Genomic DNA, 23,187 nt, shown 5'->3' on the forward strand with positions numbered 1-23,187 from the left:
GTTAGAGTATATGTGTCAGGTAGTATTTATCTTAAGACATCCACAGATCTCAGCGAGGGCAGTGAACTTGGTTTGAGTATTGTGCCTTAATATTTCAAAATAAACTGAGTCAGTAAAACCTGGTTAGCCTCTGAGCAAATATGGGTTATTGTGTCTCATACCACTGAGGCTGAAAATCCTACAACAAATGAATTGACACATTCCACTCTCCACACCAGAGAAAAATCCAAGGTCAAATTCAAGTTTAATTATTGTTCAACGATACATGAATACATCGAACGAAACAGTGTTCCTCTGGGGCCAAGGTGCAAAACATACACAGCACATTCAAAATAGTAAGCAAAAAAAACATAGTCACGCAAAAAGACAGACATACAGCCCAAGTACCTAAGCAACATGCCTCACAAGTTGATGGTACTTTCCCAGGCACAGTGCTGACACACGCTATCCAGCCTTTCATTCCACCAATCAAACACTGGGGGTAGCTCTGTTGGGAGGGGCCAGCCCCCAACTGAGCACAGACACCACACTACACCACCTCTGGCGTCTCCTCTCCTGGACTGCAGCTTGAGGCTTAGTCCTCACTACAACCAAAGCCACGCGGCTCACCCGCCATCTATCGTGCCACCAAACAAAGGAACCAGGCCCGCAGCACCTTACATTACTCATTTCCAACAGGGTCTTGTGATTGCAAGCGAAACGTCCAGGACAACCACCCATGGTTACACTGCACGCTACCCTCTCACACCAGCTCCGATGCCTTTTCGTAGCAGGCAGCAACATAATCCGTATCCAAGCCCACTCCTCCACCAACAAACAGCTCACCGATGGGGCAGACCTGCAGTACTCGAAGTTCTTCGAGCACAGACAGAGAAAAACACCTTCGGTTGGCCTCCAAGAGATCACTGTGTCCAAATGAGCCGCTATCTTTCCAGAACATGTTAGTGAAAGTAAAACCCCATTAAAAAATAGAGTCAAATTTCATGAAGGGGAAAAACACTCCCTGAAAATGAATATAATTGTGCTTAGCTTATCACTTTTTTGAAGAGTTGAATAAATGCATTAACAAGAGTTGACATTACTCTTTGAGCCAAAATTAATCCAAAAATTAAAGAGACAAATTTCTCCTCTGGTGAAATTGAAACAAAATGTTGCCAAGTGAGACTTCTGACAGGCACTTATATAGACACCTATCCTTACCTGTGTACGCCTCAAGCCCCGGAATGTTGGCACAACACTAAGCAATGGTTTCTTACAATGGAGCATCAGAAAAGGTATGAAAGAAAGTGGACAAAGACGCCTCTTTAATTAGGCCAATTCCAGCTAGGTTACGGCAAGAGAGGACATCAGAAAACAATTGTTCCTCAGTTTGATGGCCACATTTTAGCTGAATGACCTTTGATGCTCTCTGCTTTTATGCACATGTTCTGAATGTTTTGTGGAACACGTGTATCTGGTATACAGATTACAGATCACATAAACAGAATACAAAAATAGTACATTACAGCAACGGAGGGTAGAGTCACACTGGACGTTTGGCACCTCTGCAGGGGATGTTTGTCGGAGAACATATAAACACAGGCATACACAAGAAAATTGAACTGAAACAAATAAGTCTGGATCTTTTAGCAAGCAAAGCACATCAGTTTGGTAAGTGAAAGTCTTACGAGCCAAGTTGATATCACATTCTATTGTTCAGGATGTCAATGACTTTGGTATGTTCTATTTCATTCCAAGTCTGGCCTAATTCAAGGCATTGGAATATAGTAGATTGTGTTGTGTGCTCAATCAATTATTGAAATCAAGAAAGAGAAATGATATTAACTGAAGTGAGATTATCAATTCCCTAGTCTTTATTTTACTTGTTAATTGTATCTGAATTAACCAAAAAAAGCCTGTGATAGGAATAATTGGTTGAATCAGATTTACATGTGTTGACTTAAAAAGAATGGAGGAGAAGGCTTTCAATTCTACAGGAATATATTCCATTCCTTTATTGTTCAGATTTTTAATATATTAATTCCACCAAAACAGCTGGACTAAGAGGTCATGGCATTATCGTGGGATATGTGTGCATATCTAGGGAAAATAATCATATTGTCTCAGAATGTGCATCTGTCTATGCAGTCAATGATAATGATATAATGAACGAGATCCCAAAGTGGTTACAAAACCTATTACCTCCAAATTTAAGTAATGATTTCTTTCTACTTTATTTATGTAGAGATGCAGTGCAGACTAGGCCCTTCAAACCTTTCGAACCGCACCGCGCAGCAACCCCGATTTCCCCCTAACCTATTTACAAAGCAGTCTATAATGATGAATTAACCCACCCGATTAACCAGAGAACTGGGAGGAAACCCCCGCATTCCATGGGGAGAACATACAGAGACTCCTTACAGAGGACACCGGGATTGAATTCCTAACCCCGACGCCCTGAGCTGTAATAACATTATGCTAACTACTACACTACTGTGGCCAAAACTTCTTTATTCTCTCTCTTCCTCCCTAAATCTTACTCTGTTCACTTGCTGGAGTGCAGTTATAGAGTTCCATGTGAACAACTGACCTTTCTTTCCAGTGTGGATTGTAAAAGAAAGATTCTGCATTTGTAGAGCATGTTTCTCATCCCCAAGCAAGGCACAGTTGCATCCATGAAATGAATTTGTGCCTTTGAAGATGTTGATTAAGTGATGTATAACAGCCAGAAAGAAATCATCTGTCCTTTGAGAAACAAACACAAGATTATTAAGGGGAAGATTTGTCTTTTGTTTAATGTTTTGTCTGATAGCCAATTCTGCACCACAGCAACACTCTTTTATTCATCTGACATGGTAAACCAGATTGTGTGTTTAATTTTCTAAGGTGGAGATTTCATAGCCAGTTTCCTGGCTGGAGTTATGAACAAAGCATGCCACTTGTCTGATATGTACATACTATCAGTGTTAGTAGACCGTTCGTTCGCCTGTTATCCAGGGTAACCCATTCTGGTAATCTTCACTGCACGATACACCAATGCCAGGAGAAGCCTCTTCACTTATACATGGTTGTCTTTCTTAACCACACTATGGCCTTTGATTCTGCCAATCAGAGAGAGCAGTAGAGCATCTCCCTCAAATCTGATTGGCCAAGTAAAAATCACATCCATCCTATATTTGCATCATAGTGGCTTACAAACTGAGATCCTAACCAAGTGGCCCACAGCAGATCAAATATTAGTGCAGAGTAACAGCACGCCTGGCCCTATCATGGCCTCAACTCTCCTGTTATTGTTCATCACCATATCTCACCTCCAACAAGCATTGGTCCTGTCCGAATGATCTACCAATGATGAACTATTCACCCTACATAGCCTCCACTCCCAAGCCAAAGTTATCCATACCTCAGGAAATGAGCTGCAGTATACTGACTACACTTGTGCGTCCGTGCTTTTGGAGGTGGTTCTCCAAGTTTCTGTCAATTATTCACTGAAGCAAAGGTGGGAATGGGCCTTATACTATAATATCTGCAAAAAGGTCTTTTAATCCATCTGCCAACTCTTCCACAATAAAAAAAGACCCATAATGGGGCTCGGAAAAAGGGGTATTGAAAATCAATATATCAAACCTGACTGAAAGCTCATGGACTACAGAGCAGTAATGGTCCATGTGCTCCAAATGCTTCTGAAACTTTGTCTACTTACAACAGGTTCCACAAGGAACTGGAGCGATCCAATGACACTGATTCCACAAAATCCTTCAAGTTCACTGCCAGGATATGAACCAGGCCGGCAACCCAGTACTCAGACCTTCACTACTCTCATTTGACTTTGTCAGGTAGCTTATACCATGCTCATGCCTGACACTAGACTCCTGATACAGACACTCATTTCCATGTCATGGTAAGAGATTTCTAGGTGGACAGAGGAGAGGATGTTCCCATAATCTCCTTTCCTTAGTGAAACATCCCCACTGACTTCTGGAAATCTCTGATCAAAATAGAGAAGCATCTTTCAGGATGGCAAAATACAGATGGAGAAACCCAACGGATCTGAATTTCAAAATTTCCCAGTGAAAAGTCCAAATGGATAGCAATGAGCTGAGCATTCAAAAAATGTACATTTGGAAAATTACTATTGGCCTTTGCCATTGACATAGCTATCGCTCTTCGATCAATGATGAAAGAAATCTTCCAATTTATGTGATTTTCCATTTGTGTGCATTTGGGAAACTTTATCAGGGATACATTTGAATGTTTTTTCCTGCCTTTCTGAGTAATATAAAATTACTATTAATTTTTGTCCTCTTCAACATCTCCTCCTCCCTAACATTATTTTTTACCCTTGCTCTAACGTGACAACTGTCTGATATAGAATGTACTGATGAAAAAATGATAGATAGAACTGAATTCAATTGTAACCATTAAAACAGGTTAAAAAAAAGCAAAAAAAAAACCCTGCACTGTCATGATATCTGAAATAAAAACACTCAGTAGACGAGATGGCAGCTATGAGGACAAAATAGACTCAACATTTCAGGTCGATGAACTTCCATTGAAATAATTAAAAATATTTATATTTTTATATAATATATTTTTATATTATTAACCTGGAAAAAATATCTATAGGAGTGTGAAGGCAGTTGGTTGTCACTTCAGAGACCGTGTACAATGGGTTTATTTCCTCCTCCTGTTCAATCAACTTCATTAGAGAGTATGCATTATGATCAGAGATTAAGGGAGCTAGGGCTTTACTCTCTGGAGAGAAGGAGGATGAGAGGAGACATGATAGAGGTATACAAGATATTAAGAGAAATAGATAGAGTGGACAGCCCGTGCCTCTTCCCCAGGGCACTGCTGCTCAATACAAGAAGACATGGCTTTAAGGTAAGGGGTGGAAAGTTCAAGGGGGATATTAGAGGAAGGTTTTTTACTCAGAGAGTGGTTGGTACATGGAATGCACTGCCTGAGTCAGTGGTGGAGGCAGATACTCTAGTGAAATTTATATTCACTATATAAATCTCACTATATACTATATAGTATATGGAGGAATTTAAGGTGGGGGGTTATATGGGAGGCAGGGTTTAAGGGTCAGTACAACATTGTGGGCCAAAGGGCCTGTAATGTGCTGTATTTTCTATGTTCTATGTTCTACTACATTTTCTCTTCCTTTCATTCTTCTGCTGCGGCCACCTCTGGTGCTTCACTTTATTTTCTGAATGTCTGTGTCTCCCTCTCTGGGAACAACTATGCACAGATATTTATAACGAGGCTACAGTGTGTTATATTGGTTTTATATCTTCTCACACTACCATCAGAAAGAACTCCAATTACTTATTCATGTTTCTCCGAATCTGCCAATACAAATGATACCTCCCAGACTTAAACGTCAAATGTCAACTCCCTTTCACACAAGTAATATCCCACTGGTAATGTATCTCAGGAACTCTCTCCTCTGTTCTTGCTCTTTCTTCTCTGTCCGAGCTCCACGTTAGTCCCAGCTGTTCACTCTCTTCACTCCATTAGCCTCCATATTTGAGGGATGTTTATTTCCCACTTGTTGCTAATGTCACCATCAAATAATCTTTTCCTTCCCCCTTCTTTCATCACTTCATGAGATGTTAGTTCTCTGCTCCTTTATCCATAACAGTCACTCCTCTTCTCCAAGGCTATCAGGCCAGAGCCTCTTTCTTCCCATAGTTTAAGGACTAAAATGTCCTCTAAGTGAAACAATTTAGTTGTAGTTCTGAATAGTTGTGCCGGTCACCTTTATTCTGTGCACAGGTATGATTCTACATTTGATTGTTTGCCATTTCTCTGTCCCAAGTCCACGCTGGTCCATTTCTGATCACTCTGATCTGTGTACAGTAACTGTTCTGCCTTCTGTCAGCCACCTTACAATCTTCTAGGTGTGCCATTTATTCTAATAGCATCACAACTTGAGCTTTGCTCAGATTTTCCCTGGAGCCACAGTTGCTGGCAAATGGGAGATGCATTCTGCAGAGCAACATGGAACTGAGGTTTGGATTGGTACATGGCTGGCCTCATGTTGTCTGAATGTATGTAGATATGCATTTAGTCATAGAGTCATCATTATACCACATAGAAACAGGGTCTTTGACCCAACTTGTCCATGATGCTCAAGCTGCCTACCTGAGCTAGTCCCATTTGCTGGCATTTGACCTTTAGCCCTCTAAATATTTCCTATACATGTACCTGTCTAAATATCTTTTAAAAGTTGTAATTGTACTTGCATCTACTACTTCCTCTGCTAGCTCCTTCCATGTACCCAACACCCACTTTGTAAAAAGTTACCACTCATGTCTTTTAAATCTTTCTCCTTACATCTTAAACATATGCCCTCTAGATTTATCACCCTTTATCCTGGGAAAAAGACTGTGTCCTTATCCATTTCCATCATGATTTTATACACAATGGTGCTAGAAAGTTTATGAACCATGTAGAATTTTCTCTATTTTGGCATAAATATGACCTAAAATATGATCAGATCTTCATATAAGTGGTAAAACTAGATAAAGAAACCCAATTAAATAAATAACACAAAAACATTATACTTGTTCATTTATTTATTGTAAAAAAAAAGATCCAATAATATATGCTGGGAAATTTGACAAATGTTCAGGGGATATTTGTGTGGAATTCTGCATAGATAGGTTCCAATGAGATAGGGAAAGGATGGTACAGGAACCATGGTGTACACATGATGAAAATATAGTCAAGAAGAAAAGAAAAGCTAATGAAAGGTTCAAAAATCTAGCTAATGATAGAGATCTAGAAAATTATAAGGCCAGCAGGAAGGAGCATAAGAATGAAATTAGGAGAGCCAGAAGGAGCCTTGAGAAGGCCTTAGTAAGCAGGATTAAGGAAACCCCAAGGCATTGTATAAGTATGTGAAGAGCAACAGGATAAGATGTGAGAGAATAGGGCCAGTCGAGTATGACAGTGGAAAAGTGTGTATGGAACCGGAGGAGTTAGTGGAGGTACTTAATGAATATTTTCTTCAGTATTCACTACGGAAAAGGATCTTGGCAATTGTAGGGATTACTTACAGCGGACTGAAAAGCTTGAGCATATAGATATTAAGAAAGAGGATGTGCTGGAGCTTTTGGAAAACATCAAGTTGGTAAGTCACTGGGACTGGACGAGCTATACCCCAGGCTACTGTGGAAAGTGAGGGAGGAGATTACTGAGCCTCTGGCAATGATCTTTGCATCATCAATGGGGACAGGAGAGGTTCTGAAGGATTGGAGGGTTGCGGATATTGTTCCCTGATTCAAGAAGATAGCCCAGGAAATTATAGACCAGTGAATTTTACTTCAGTGGTTGGTAAGTTGATGGAGAAGATCCTGAGAGGCAGGATTTATGAACATTTGGAGAAGCTTAATATGATTAGGAATAGTCAATATGGCTTTGTCAAAGGCAGGTCCTGCCTTATGAGCCTGATTGAATTTTTTGAGGATGTGACTAAACACATTGATAAAGGTAGAGCAGTAGATGTAGTGTATATGGATTTCAGCAAGGCATTTGATAAGGTACCCCGTGCAAGGCTTATTGAGAAAGTAAGGAGGCATGGGATGCACGGGGACCTTGTTTTGTGGTTTCAGGACTGGTTTGCACACAGAAGGCAAAGAGTGGTTTTAGGCAGATCATGTTCCTCAGGGATCTGTTCTGGGAACCCTTCTCTTCATAATTTTTGTAAGTGACCTAAATGAGGAAGTGGAGGGATGGGTTAGTAAATTTGCCGATGACAAAAAGGTTAGGGGTGTTGTGGACAGTGTGGAGGGCTGTCAGAGGTTACAGCAGGACATTGGTAGGATGCAGAACTGGGCTGAGAAGTGGCAGATGGAGTTCAACCCAGATAAGTGTGAGGTGGTTAATTTTGGTAGGTCAAATATTATGGCAGAATATAGTATGGATGGTAAGACTCTTGGCAGTGTGGAGAATCAGAAGGATCTTGGGGTCCGAGTCCACAGGACACTCAAAGCTGCTGCGCAGGTTGACTGTGTGATTAAGAAGGCATATGGTGTATTGGCCATCATCAACTGTGGGACTGAGTTCAAGAGCCGAGAGGTAATGTAACAGCTATATAAGACCTTGGTCTTTTTTTTGTACGAATTGCTAAGAGGAGTTGTGGTTCTTTGTTTATATGCAATAGTCTAATATTACGTTTACATGACTTTGACAGTATACATCCCTTTCGTTATTTGTACGTTTATTGTATTATGTATTTGATATAACTTCTCCTCTGATTTGTTTCTATTCACTTTTTTTTTAAAAAATCAATAAAAAAAGATTGGAAAAAAAAGACCTTGGTCAGACCCCACTTGGTGTACTGTGCTCAATTCTGGTAGCCTCACTGTAGGAACGATGTGGAATCTATAGAAAGGGTGCAGAGGAGATTTTCAAGGACGTTGCCTGGATTGGCGAGAATGCCTTATGCCAATAGGTTGAGTGAACTTGGCCTTTTCTCCTTGGAGCGACAGAGGATAAGAGGTGACCTGATAGAGGTGTATAAGATGATGAGAGGCATTGATCATGTGGATAGTCAGAGGCTTTTTCCCAGGGCTGAAATGGCTAACACAAGAGGACACAGTTTTAAGGTGCTTGGAAGTAGGTACAGAGGAGATGTTAGGGGTAAGTTTTTTACGCAGAGAGTGGCGAGTGCGTGGAATGGACTGCCGGTGGCGGTGGTGGAGATGAACACAATAGGGTCTTTTAAGAGACTCCTGGATAGGTACATACAAAGTATACTGCAGATGCTGTGGTCAAATCAACACATACAAAAGCTGGATGAACTCAGTAGGTCGGGCAGCATCCGTTGAAATGAGCAGTCAACGTTTCGGGCCGAGACCCTTCATCAGGACTGGCAGTCAACATTTCGGGCTGAGACATTGACTGCTCATTTCAACGGATGCTGCCCGACCTGCTGAGTTCATCCAGCTTTTGTACGTGTGGATAGGTACATGGAGCTTAGAAAAATAGAGGGCTATGGGTAAGCCTAGGTAATTTCTAAGGTAAGGACATGTTTGGCACAGCATTGTGGGCTGTAGGGCCTGTATTGTGCTGTAGGTTTTCTATGTTTCTATCTTCACCTGGAAAGTGAAATAGAGAACTAGTTTAAATTTATTTTGAGGTGAAGCCCCTTTGTTGAATGAGAATAAAAAGAAATTTAGTTAATATGTTTGCCTTGCAAAAAGTTACTTTGAAGACCACTGAGGACAATTATAGCAGAGTTGAATAATTTAGCACTGGTGAAAAATCAAATCCGGACCTTTAGTTGCAAGGCTGTATCACCATGAGTGATCTCCATGTGCTGTAAATTTAAACTTTTTTGTTTTGTCATTTGAACCTTCTGTAATCCCTAAAAATTACTATTGCTTTGAAACAAATCCATACAAACTCTATTTTTAAAAAATGTGTACCAAATTTTCATTCAAAAACTTGTTTATGTTTTCCGGAGATATTACGTCCTCTTCTGAAAGGATTAATTTCTTGTTAACTCCATTCAGATATCTGTTCAAATCGTCATGGTTGTAATATCGAAGTTGAGATGGTGACCATCAACGGCTTGTATACGTTTACAGAGATGAAACTGCTTGGCCGATCCGGTCCAGAGCCCAGTTCACACAAATTCCTGCTGGTTAGCAGCTCAGAGTTAACCCCTCAGCAAATCCTACCAGCCTCACTTTTTGTAATCCAGCTTAACAGCAATGCCGATCCAATTCAGTTCATCGTAATCGGGAAAGATCCAGGTTTCAGCATGGATCTTTCCCGCTCAGGCACCAGCGACATGAAGATGACTAAGCCAGAATTCTGAGCAGAAACACTTGGCCAAGGCATCGCTGCTTCTGTCCATTCCATTTCCGTTAGGTCAGTCTGCAGATGAACTGCCAACTGACGAGCTGACATTCACAGAAGAGTTTTAACCTTGGGATCGAGTTACAGATGGAAAGCTAATTGCAGAAATATTCTAATAAATGTTAATAGTTTTATTTGAAAGAGAAACATTAAATACCCTGAGTTTTATCTTAATTTAAATCATAAATCTCTAAGAAAATTATTTACTATTAAGTATTAGCAACACACACAAAATGCTGGTGAAATGCAGCAGGCCAGGCAGCATCTATAAGAAGACGCACTGTCGACATTTCGGGCCGAGACCCTTCGTCAAGGCTAACTGAAAGGAAAGATAGTAAGAGATTTGAAAGTAGTGGGGGGAGGGGGAAATGTGAAATGATAGGAGAAGACCGGAGAGGAAGGGGTGAAGCTATGAGCTGGAAAGGTGATTGGCAAAAGGGATACAGAGCTGGAGAAGGGAAAGGATTATCAGGTTGGAGGCTACCCATAGCTTCCTCTACTGTCAAGATGAAGCCACACTCAGGTTGGAGGAACAACACCTTATATACCATCTGGGTAGCCTCCAACCTGATGGTATGAACATTGACTTCTCTAACTTCCATTAATGCCACTCCTCCCCTTCTTACCCCATCCCTGATATATTTAGCTTTTCCCCCTCCCCTTTTTTTTCTCTCTCTCTGCCCATCAATCTGCCTGTTCTCCATCTCCCTCTGGTGCTCCCCTCCCCCTTTCTTTCTCCCTAGGCCTCCCGTCCCATGATCCTTTCCCTTCTCCAGCTCTGTATCCCTTTTGCCAATCACTTTCCAGCTCTTAGATTCACCCCACCCCCTCCGGTCTGCTCCTATCATTTCGCATTCCCCCTCCCCCTCCTACTTTCAGATGTCTTACTATCTTTCCTTTCAGTTAGTCCGGACGAAGGGTCTCAGCCCGAAACGTTGACAGTGTTTCTTCCTATAGATGCTGCCTGGCCTGCTGCATTCCACCAGCATTTTGTGTGTGTTGCTTGAATTTCCAGCATCTGCAGATTTCCTCGTGTTAACTATGAAGTATTATTGTTGTTACATAGTTCAGAGTTCAAAGTTCAAATCAAATTTATTATCAAAGAATGTACTGTATATGTTACCATATAGCACCTTGAGATTAATTTTCTTGCAGGGAAAAAGAAATACTATAGAATTATATGAAAAAGCTATACAGTAACAGACAAAATTGAAGAACAACCGAAAGAAGACAAACTGCAAATATTTTTTTTACTGAGAATGAGTTGTAAAGAATCCTTGAAACTGAGTCTATAGTTGGTAGAATCAGTTCAGAGTAGCGGTGACTGAAGTTATCATGGATAGAAGACTGGCTGACTGGCAGGAAGCAAAGAGTGGGAATAAAGTGGTCCTTCTCTGGTTGGCTGCTGGTGAGTAGTAGTGTTCTCCAGGGGTCGGTGTTGGGACCGCTTCTTTTCACATTAGATGTCATTGATCAGGATGATGGAATTGATGGCTTAGTGATCAAGTTTACAGATGATACAAAGGTAGGTGAAGGGAGCAGAAGGACTTGGTCAGATTAGGAGAACGGGTAAAGAAGCGGCTGATGCAGTATAGGGAACTGTAAGGTCATGCACTTTGGTAGAAGGAATAAAGGCATAGACTTTTTTCTAAATGGGTAGAAAATTCAGAAATCAGAGGTTCAAAGGGACTTGGTAGACCTAGTGCAGGATTCCATAAATGTTAGCTTGCAGGTTGAGTCGATTATAAGGAAGGTAAATGCAATGTTAGCAATCATTTCAAGAGGACTAGAATATAAAAGCAAAGGTATAATGCTGAGGCTTTATAAGATATTGGTCAGGCTGCACTTGGAATATGGTGAGCAGTTTTGGGCCTCCTCTCTAAGAAAGGATTTGCTGGTATTGGAGTGGGTCCAGAGGAGGTTTACTAGAATGATGAATGAAAGGGTTAACATATGAGGTGCATTTGGTGGCTCCAGGCCAATACTTGCTCAAGTTTAAAAGAATGAGGGGGTCCTATATAGAGTGGATGTGGAGAGGATGTTTCCTATAGTGAGGTGTCTAGGACCAGTGGGCACAACCTCAGAATAGAAGGATGTCTCTCCATAACAGAGATGAGGAGGAATTTCTTTAGCCAGAGGGCGGTGAATCTGTGCATTTCTTTGCCATGGAGGGCTGTGAATATTTAAAGTGGAGGTTGACAAGTTCTTGATTGAGTCAAAGTTGCCTTGAGTGTGTCAAAGGTTATAGGGAGAAGAGAGAAAAATAGGCTTGAGAAGGTAATAAATCAGCTATGATGGAATGGCAGAGCAGACTCAATAGACCAACTGGCCTACTCCTGCTCCTATGTCTTATGTAACGTCTGTGTCCCCAGTTTACCCCGTTCACCTGGGGTGAACCAATAGTGCAATACTTTGGTGTAAATACGGTGTAATGCCCCCCCCCCCCCAGTACACGCCTGCAACATAAATATCAGACAATACACCAAAGGTGAGTAAATAATTACAACTTTATAGTTATTTCTTAGTGATGGGTTAGTAGAAACAGATAACCTAAAGGTGCCAAATCAGTAAGTTTATCAGTTTGTGCACATAATATTTTAATACATTGGAGCTCACGCCTCTGGCTCCATCCACAACGACCTTCTGAGCCTTTGGCCACCGTCTGAACCGCCAACGTCCAGTATCTGCTGCCCTGGAACCTCTGTCCGCTCCTCACATGTCCGTCCTCCTCACTCACCTCCCGAAAAAGACCACGAACTCCTGCTCAGCTCACAGATACCAGATAGTGTAACAATTCTCCATTGGTTAGTTCCCCCCTTATCTACAGTTATAACCCAAACAATCCAGATACAGAAACCCATTACAGCATTAAGTAACATTACAGAGAAGCCATTTTGTTAGCCTGAACAATTAACACCACAGTTACTGGTACTGAGAGCCCTACACATAAGCCATAGGAGCAGATATTCAGGAGGTAGATGGTTGTAGGGTAATAACTGTTGCTGAACCTAGTGGTGTAGGACCTAAGGCTTCTGTAACCTCCTGCTCAATGCCAGTAGCATGAAGAGGTCGCGGCTTGGATGTTATTTGATGATGGATGCTGCTTTCTTTGGCTGCGCTCCATGTAAACATACTAATTGGTGCAGTGCCAACACAACCAAATGCATCAGCAATTTTGACTATTAAAGATCTTACAACAGATGTGATGTGGGTTGTGGATGAACCATCGTTAATTAGAAGACCTCTCTTCTTTCTGAAAAGTTCCTTGGATATTTTACATCCATTTTCTCCAGAGAAGTCCAAGTGAAGAGCTGCAGATTAATATCCCCCAGACTATACTAACGTATTAGCTTGGCACAATAGCATAGCAGTTAGTAAAATCTATTACAGTGCCAACAACATGGGTTCAATTCCAGTACTCTCTGCAAGAAGTGTGTGTGTTGTCCCCATGACGGTGTGTGTTTCCTCCGGGTGTTCTGGTTTCCTCCTACGTTTCCAAAGACGTTAATTGGTCAGATGGGTGTAACGAGTGGTGCTAGCTCACTGGGCTGGGAGGAAGGGCCTGTTACTGTGCTGTATCTCTAAATATTACACAACTTTGTAAATTCAAATTTAGGTGTGGTGGCTTGGGAATAACAACTTGGTCACATATTAGGAAGGACTAAGTTATGGGAATTCTATCAGATGAAGCAGCTTAGTATGTTTTCACTGGCTGTTATGTGGTCACCCCTTTATTGGAAGGGTCAAACACAGTTTTTGGTGACTGTTTTGCAGAATTTTTCCATTCAGTCTGCAAGGACCCTGAGCTTCCAGTTGTCTATCACTTTAATTCCCCATCACATTCCCATTCTATCCTCTCTGTCTTTGACATTCACACTGTTCAATAGATTGGTTGTAAGGCTGAAGAATGGCATCATTTGACTAGACACATTTGAATCCTCAGAATTTAATGAAATTGATCATTTCAGGTGTCCAGCCTTTACAATATTGGAAGACCTGATGTTTTCTTTTTGCCTTCTTTTTTTTCTTTCTCTTACCCTGTAGATATTTCCTGGTATGTTCTTTCAATTTCATGTCTCCAGCATTCAAAGTGTTTTGCTGCCCCAGTTATAGTTTCATCATTACTTTCTCCTCCTTCCTCTGTTTTCATTCACCTCCTTCTGCTTAAATCTCCACTAGGTTGTCCACCTCTGATTGAGACCCTTCATTGATACCTCTCAGTCATTTGTGTCATTCAGACTCCCTTGATTCCCCCCCCCCCAAAGACATCCCCCTTGTTCTCTCCAGCCCTTCTCCTTCTCTGAAACTTAAGCCATATTTTTGATATTTGAATTGTCTTGGTTCTATTACATTGAACATGTATCAATTTCCACAGAAGCCGGAACTGTTGAGCATTTCTATTTTTAATTTTAGATCAGGGCCAGGACCCCTACTGTTAACTGTGGGGGTCCATGGACCCCAGATTAGGAACCTCTGTTTTAGAGAGTGAGGATCTTACCCTATTTTGAATGAATCAAGAATAAGGAGGGATAATCTTAAATTTAGCCCATTTATGAGCGAACAAGGAAGAAATTCATTACAAAAGGAGGAGTGGAAAACTGAGTTTTTTTCCCTCATAAATGGCTCAACTGGAGCTTTCATTTCTGAGCTTGAGGGCATTGGAGACCTGGAACAAATGTAGTTGAGACACAGAAGATCTATAATTTACTTTAATAGTAAAAAAAAGTTGACAAACTGTATCTTTGTTGTAACATTTGTACGAGGGGTGATTGATAAGTTTGTGGCCTAAGGTAGAAGGAGTCAATTTTAGAAAACCTAGCACATTTATTTTTCAACATAGTCCCCTCCTACACACTTAGTCCAACAGTCATGGAGCATACGGATCTTGGACCTCCAGAAAGTGTCCACAGATGGGTGATTGATAAGTTTGTGGCCTAAGGTAGAAGGAGATGAGTTATACAGCTCTCATTACATGCACATGCAGGTCAACTCTTTGAGTGATTATGCAGAAAGTTTGAAGTTTCATCTCCAAGACCACAAACTTATCAATCACCCCTGATGATTAGTTAACTGATGAGTTATTAACTTCAAACTTTCTGCATAATCACTCAAAGAGTTGACCTCCATGTGCATGTAACGAGAGCTGTATAACTCATCTCCTTCTACCTTAGGCCACAAACTTATCAATCACCCACCTGTGGACACTTTCTGGAGGTCCAAGATCCGTATGCTTCATGACTGCTGGACTAAGTGTATAAATGTAGAAGGGGACTATGTTGAAAATAAAACGTGCTAGGTTTTCTAAAATTGACTCCCTCTACCTTAGGCCATGAACTTATCAATCACTCCTTGTATGTTCCAAAGTCAATGTAGCATACAGATACTAAACAGAAATAGGTTCCTCAACCCATGATGACCATGCCAACCAGCAGGTACCTACCTATATCAGTTCAGTTCAGTACAGTTCAGTTTCAGTTTATTGTCATTTAGAAACCACAAACTAAGTGTATCCCTCAGATAAATACTTTGTGGAGATTTGTGATATATATGTTTATATGATATATATGTACAATGTCTGAAATACATCTTATGGAAATGTTTGTTTGATGATGAACCTTCAATAAAAAAAATTAAAAAAATAAACCACAAACGCAATGCAGTTAAAAAATGAGACAACGTTCCTCCAGAATATCACAAAAGCACACGACAAAGCAGACAACACCAGAAAATCCACATAACGTTTGGTAATCCCCAAATCCAGAGTCTGGAGAGGCTGCTGCGTATTAATATCACGCTACCGTCTTAGCGCGTTCTCCGGAAAGGAGCTGCAAACCCACCAGACAAAACAAGACTACCCAGACACACCAAGTCAAGAGACCAACTCTACCACCCAACAAACCAAAAACTAAAGCTACAAGACCTACACAAAACCACATAGTTACATATAGTTATAGTTAACATATAGTTACAACAGTGCAGACAATACTATAATTAATAAAAAAAACAGACCATGGGCATATACTGTACAGTAAATCCCATTTACTGCCAACCAGCTGGTACCGATCTATATACAGTAAATCCCATTTACTGCCAACCAGCAGGTACCTATCTATGTACAGTAAACGCCATTTACTGCCACTTGGTCTGGGGTATGCTTTACAATTCAAGTTTGTATACTTCACATCCATCAGATCCCCCTCTCTGCCTCCTTTACCAAGTCCAGCCTCTGCAGTTTCTCTTCTGAAACATACTATCCTAGGATGTTGAAGCTCTACCATATAACTCTACGCTCTCGCATTAGAGTGGTGACCAGAACTGTACACAGTCTGGTTTCAGGTTTGAATTTACAAAGACAACTCTACTGATGTGAATGATCATATATGGTTATGTACCCCGAGATCATACAAAGAGAGCATGACTGCTGGACAACGATAAAGCTATTATTTAACCTAAAAAATTAACTATGCGTCTATTCCTACAGATGTGGCCTGACCTGCTGAATATTTCCAGTAATTCATAGTTTTATTTCAGTGATTGCCACTTTAAAGTACAAAACAACTTTTAAATGCAAATCAGTGTAACAAATGCCCATAAACCATATCTTACTGATTGTTCTCTAAAGGTATAATGCTTATTATAATATAAACGTGCATTACAAAAACTTGTTAAATAATCAAAACATTTTTGAACACATGTTGAGCCCAAATCTCTCACTGTTGTTCAGGTATAAAACTCTAATCCTTAGTATATAATACAGGAAAAAGTTTTAGAGCCTATGGTGAATATAAAACTTTTGCAGTATTTGATAAGACTTATTTGTCAATTTGAATTTACTTTACAGGTGTAACATTGTCGGAATAATTTCTGTTTCATATTGAACAAAACTTGCAATAGCAATCAGATCATGACTTAAGGTAGCTCTGTGGTCAAGTGAAGTAAGACTCACCAAGTCATGAACTGTAGTGCACGTTGGGTAATGCAAGATTGACAGATATTCCGAATGGCAAGACTGCTTTAGGGCAAATAACAGTATGGAGTAGAAAAATCAGAGAAGAAAGGAGAGTTTTTAAAAAAATATAAATTATAAGAAGCTAAAGTGACCACTTTGGGGGAGTATGTTTTTGCCATAAATATGGTTAATCATGTTCATGGAAGGGCCTTGCTCCTGATTGCTCACTTTCATTTGAACCCGAATTGTTCAACTCTTTTTGTATTGTTCTAACTGCAGAGTGTACAGCAACAATTGGAAGACTCCAAAATGGCTCCTGTTGTAGTTGTTTTTGACCTGTCTTCTGTAAGAAGTATTTGGGAAGGAAGAATAAAAAAACATAAAGAGCGGCAAAGAAAAGAGAGGGAAAGGCAGGAGCAAAGTGCATTAGTGAAGTAAGTTCCCTTGGTTGTTTACACTAAATTAAAATGTACTGTATTGCCCTTTAAACAATGTTCAAATTCTTTATCAAAATCAAATCAGTAGCAAAATGGTCATGATCTGCATTGCTAACCAAAAACATATTTTCTGTTTCTCTTTCTTTCCCTGCCCATTTCTGCTTTAAGCACGGATAACTCTCTCAGCTCCTCCCTGGTTCATTCATCCCTCTCTACCTATCTCTCTCTGTCCTCTGGCACATTCCTCTGCAACCAAGGCAGGTGCAACTCCTTCATCACCACCTTCCAGGGACCTAAACAGCCTTTCCAGATAAGGCAGACATAACACATGTACCTCCTCCAACCTGTTCAGTTGCATTCAGTGCTCCTGATACGGCCTCCTCCACATTGACGAGACCAAGCACAGACTGGGCAACATCTTGGTTGAACATCTCTGCTCAATCCACAGAGGCTCCCATTTGCCAGCTATTACAGTTCCCCTCCCCATTCCCACATTAACCTATGAGTCTCTGGCTTCTTCCAGTGCCAGGGCAAGGCCAACTTGAACTAGGAGAACACCACCTTATTCCACATGGATAGGCTAAATCCAATGGCACGGACATTGAATAGTCCAAATTCAAGTAACCCATACTTCCTCTGTTCCTTTCTCTCTCCTTCTGATCCACCCACCCTCTCATACCCTCTGCTTTCCATATCCCTACCTCCTACACCCCCTACTACCTGGTTCCATCTACCTATCACCCAAACACACTACCTACTTGGTCCCCTATGCTCACCTTCAGCCCCCTATTACTGTTTCCATTTGCCCAGCATCTCTCCCTTATCTGCTTCCATTCATCAACTTCCTTTCTTATCAAATTCCATAATCTATGACCTTTTGCTATCTCAAGTAATCACCTCCCATTGTCATCTTCACCCTTACCTCCCACAAATGGTTCCACCTGCCCATCACCCCTCCTCAATTGGATCTACCTATCATCTGCCAGCTCCTGCCTCCCCTCTTTATACTGGCCATCTCCCCTCTACACTCTCAGTCCTCAGCGGGGGTCTTGATTTGAAACATTGACTTTTCCTCCACAGGTGCTGTCCGACTCACTGAGAATTTTATTTTAATCTCTCACTGATGGAAGTTTGAAAGGATTAATGTTTAAACGTTTAAAGCCATTCACTTACAGATTAAAGGCATTTGTTGAATTATGACATTATGAAGCTTTCATTAACATACTTTAGAGGAATTATTTTGCATAGATCCTGAAAATGGAGGAGCTCATGAAGTACATCATTCAGAGGGTTATAGAGTCAGTGACACAGCATGAAAATAGGCCCTTAGGCCCAACTCTTCCACGGCAACCATGGTCCCCGCCAAGCTAGATCTGCCTATATTTGCTAAATATCCCTATTATCTACTCCAATCTAAATACTTATCCAAGTGTCTTTTAGATGTTATTTACATATAGGGGGATCTCATTGAAACCTTTCGAATGTTGAAAGGCCTAGACAGAATAGATGTGGAAAGGATGTTTCCCATGGTGGGGGAGTCAAGGACAAGAGGGCACGGCCTCAGGATAGAGGGGCGTCCACTTAAAACAGAGATGCAGGGAGATTTCTTTAGTCAGAGTGTGGTGAATTTGTGGAATTTATTACCACAGGCAGCTGTGGAGGCCAGGTCATTGGGTGTATTTAAGGCAGAGCTTGATAGGCTCTTGATTGGATGCGGCATCAAAGATTACGAGGAGAAGGCCAGGGAGTGGGGCTGAGGAGGGGAAAAAGGGTCAACCATGATTGAATGGTAGAACAGACTCGATGGGCCAAGTGGCCCAATTCTTCTCCTATGTCTTATCATCTTATCTTATGATGTACCATCCTCTGCATGAAGAAGTTGCTCCTTAGATCTCTTTGAAGTATTTCACCTCTCACCTTAAACTTATGTTCTCTAGTTTTTAGTTCACCTTCCTGGACAAAAAAAGACTATGTACGTTAACTCTTTCTATACCCCTGGTGACCTCTTCAAGGTCACCCCTCAACCTATATTCCAATGAATAAAGTCCTTGCCTGCTCAACCTCACTCTATAACCTAGACCCTCAAGTCCTGGCAGCATCCTTGTCAATCTTTGCACTCTTTCCAGTTTAATGATGACTTTCCTGTTATAGGATGACTAAACTTATACCTGCTTTGTTGCAATGCAGGCTCTAATAGGCAGGAGAGGTGAAAGGAATGGAGCTTGAGGCAGGATCAAAAGATAGTCACTTTTCCATTATTAATGATCAATGTGGCAGCAGTACAACTTGCACTATGTGTGTGCACATATGCCACATCAGAACCAGTTTGCCAACAGTAACGGTACCGAAGAAACCACAACCAAAGGAGTTGAATGACTTCAGACCTGTTGCCTTGACGTCGCACGTGATGAAGACCATGGAGCGGCTGATAATACAGTATCTGAGGCCACAAACCAGGCACGCCCAGGATCCTCTTCAGTTTGCGTATAAGGAGAAGGTGGGAGTGGAGGATGCTATCACGTATTTGCTGCACAAATCACTCTCTCACCTAGATGGGGTCAGTTGTGCTGTGAGGATTACATTCCTTGACTTCTCTAGTGCCTTTAACACCATCCAGCCCAAGATCTTAAGGCACAAACTAACGGGGATGGTAGTAGACTCTCACATGGTGGATTGGATAGTGGACTACTTGACAGATAGACCTCAGTATGTGCGGTTGGGAGACTGTAGGTCTGACACGGTGGTCAGCAGCACAGGAGCGCCGCAGGGAACCGTACTCTCTCCGGTCCTGTTCACCCTGTACACATCAGACTTCCAATATAACTCGGAGTCCTGCCATGTGCAGAAGTTCGCTGATGACACGGCCATAGTGGGGTGTGTCAGGAAAGGACAGGAGGAGGAGTATAGGAAACTGATACAGGACTTTGTGATATGGTGCAACTCAAACTACCTGCATCTCAATATCACCAAGACCATTGAGATGGTGGTGGACTTTAGGAGATCTAGGCCTCATATGGAGCCAGTGATCATTAATGGAGAATGTGTGGAGCAGGTTAAGACCTACAAGTATCTGGGAGTACAGTTAGACGAGAAGCTAGACTGGACTGCCAACACAGATGCCTTGTGCAGGAAGGCACAGAGTCGACTGTACTTCCTTAGAAGGTTGGCGTCATTCAATGTCTGTAGTGAGATGCTGAAGATGTTCTATAGGTCAGTTGTGGAGAGCGCCCTCTTCTTTGTGGTGGCGTGTTGGGGAGGAAGCATTAAGAAGAGGGACGCCTCACGTCTTAATAAGCTGGTAAGGAAGGCGGGCTCTGTCGTGGGCAAAGTGCTGGAGAGTTTAACATCGGTAGCTGAGCGAAGGGCGCTGAGTAGGCTACGGTCAATTATGGAAAACTGTGAACATCCTCTACATAGCACCATCCAGAGACAGAGAAGCAGTTTCAGCGACAGGTTACTATCGATGCAATGCTCCTCAGACAGGATAAAGAGGTCAATACTCCCCAATGCCATTAGGCTTTACAATTCAACCGCCAGGACTTAAGAACTTTTTAAAAGCTATTATTAATGCTTTTTGAGATAGTGATTTAGATGCATATCATATTTTTTACTGAGTTAAGTATTGTATGTAATTAGTTTTGCTACAACAAGTGTATGGGACATTGGAAAAAAGTTGTATTTCCCCATGGGGATGAATAAAATATCTATCTATCTATCTATCTATCTATCTATCTATCTATCTATCTATCAGTCACACATCTGTAATTAAGACAATATTTGCACTAATTCATAGAAATAATACAAGACTCAATTTCATTTGATTATCTCTTATTTAAGGGTCAATGAGGAATGGACACAGAGACTTGAGCGTAGAAGAAGAGCCATTAAGAGTTACATTGAGCGGGACAAAGATGGAAAGAATGGTGAAATGAAAGTTCAAATGCAACACTTGAAAAGCAAACTTGGAAAGAACACTCAGCTCCTAAATTTTCTGGACTTGACAACAAACACCATAACAAAGGACAAAAGATTTATTTTTGAACTGCAAGGACTGGAATGGAAGGTTTGTTGTGTTTAACAGAATTTACTTCCTATTGAACAGTGGATCGATTTCTTTCTGTATCCAGCTACTGATATTGGAATACAATAGAATAGTCAAAAGAAGTTCCAAGTTGAATCAGGATTAAGGCAACTCGAATGATCTGGGTAAACAGAATCCACTGTTTAATATATATTGGCCACATAATTTTTCCTTTAACATATGACTATATATGTACACTTCTCGAGAAATAAGAAATTTGTACCATGGCATCTGTAACCTGTTAGGCAAAGTTTCTACATATGTCAGTTCTGAGTAGAGGGTCTGTTCTGTCTTAACATTGTTGATGCAACGTTTTTGACTGTGCTGGATAATAAAACCATAAGGCCTTAAGATATAGGAGCATAATGAGGCCATCTGGCCCATTGAGCCTGCTCCACCATTTCATCATGACAGAATCATTTCCTTCTCAGCCCCAATCCCCAGCCCCCCTTTCTCCCCATATCCTGACTAATCAAGAATTTATCCACCGCGGCCTTAAATTTACTCAATGATTTGGTCTCCACAGCCACCTGTGGCAATGAATTCCACAGATTCACCACTCGCTGGCTAAAGAAATTCCTCCTGCTCTCCATTCTAAATGGTCATCCCTCTATTCTGAGGCTGTGTCTTCTGGTCTTAGACTTGTCAACCATAGGAAACATCCTTTCCAAATCTACTCTGTCAAGGTCTTTCAACATTCAAGGGGTTTCAATTAGATCCCCTTTCATTCTTCTGAATTCCAGTGACGATGCTTTGAACTATAATCAGATGGTAACAGTAACTGGCCAATGGTTTATTATTGTCTCAAGTACTGAAATAGAGTGAAAAACTTTGTTTTGTGCAACATCCAGACAGAATATTCCAATATAGGCACATCAATTAATCATCATGAGTACCAAGAGAAAAACAATAGTAAAATACTGTTACAGCCACAGAGAAAGTGCCGTGTGGGTAGACATAGGTGCAAGAGCCATGATGTCGTAGATAACATCCAGACATTTAGCTGAAACACATGGAGCTATTGCATCAATGTCAATTCAGCAATTAACAGTACTTGCATTCTTACTTGGCTTCACAGTTTACTGAAATGATTAGAATATATTCCTTGCTTTCATTGGCTCAGGTAAAGAGAACAAATTAATGAAGGTGCAACATTAGGGAGACTGTTGTGAGAATGTAGCGGTTCAACATTAATTGGGAGTTAGGGGAATATTCAAATTTAAAGAGTTAAAAATAACATAAAATATTTTTGATATTTTATAAATGTTAATAACACGCACCCTTTAAGAAATAAGGCTACTTATTGGAGATTTATGAGCAGACATAGCTGTCATCTATGGGGTTGGCTGTTCCACACAATGAACCAATTGTATCCAAATCATTGCTAGATAGTTTAGAGGTAGTTTACTTTCTGATGTGATTGTACCTTATGTACTTATGGCAGGAGGTTCCTGAATCCTTAACGGAGAAGACTTATCTCAGAGAGTGGCATATTAAGAAAACAAGCATAGAAATCATTCCATCATTCATTATCATGTTCCAGGATCTGATTGTAATGGATTTATCCCGGAATTGTATCAAGGAGCTTCCAGCTGAAATAGGTAAAAAAAAACACTAACGTTTTGCTGAGGAACTGGGTTTGAATTTGTTCTTAAATTCAGGGATATACATACATGTTAAGTTGGGTGCCTGCCACTTTAAATTATATACTTCTATGAAGTAAATACTAAAGTTAGTCTATTTATTTATGAATTACTCAAATATAATTCACGGAATTTGTATAACTAGAGACACAGTCTGCAGATATTAGAATTTAGAGCAATGAATAGGAACCTGACTGGTTAAATAGCTTTGGGTTGTGCGGA

At 40.9% G+C, this 23,187-nt stretch overlaps 1 protein-coding gene across 3 annotated transcripts in view; it reads left to right on the forward strand.

Moving 5' to 3' along the window:
• The first annotated feature begins 1,515 nt into the window (after nt 1-1,515).
• Nucleotides 1,516-23,187, forward strand: part of lrrc2 (leucine rich repeat containing 2) — a 57,429-nt gene continuing 35,757 nt past the window's right edge. For 2 of the 3 annotated variants that reach the window (XR_012102059.1, XM_073071576.1), the window contains exons 1-4: nt 1,516-1,650; nt 17,084-17,238; nt 21,079-21,304; nt 22,767-22,923. Coding sequence is in view for 2 of the 3 variants with exons in the window: in XM_073071576.1 (XP_072927677.1) it covers nt 17,114-17,238; nt 21,079-21,304; nt 22,767-22,923 (508 nt within the window). In the remaining variant the exon portion in view is untranslated. The remainder of the gene's footprint in view (nt 1,651-17,083; nt 17,239-21,078; nt 21,305-22,766; nt 22,924-23,187) is intronic. The other variant, XM_073071588.1, reaches the window with a different exon arrangement.

This window comes from Hemitrygon akajei, chromosome 2 (assembly GCF_048418815.1).
Source record: "Hemitrygon akajei chromosome 2, sHemAka1.3, whole genome shotgun sequence".
Taxonomy (NCBI): Eukaryota; Metazoa; Chordata; class Chondrichthyes; order Myliobatiformes; family Dasyatidae; genus Hemitrygon; species Hemitrygon akajei.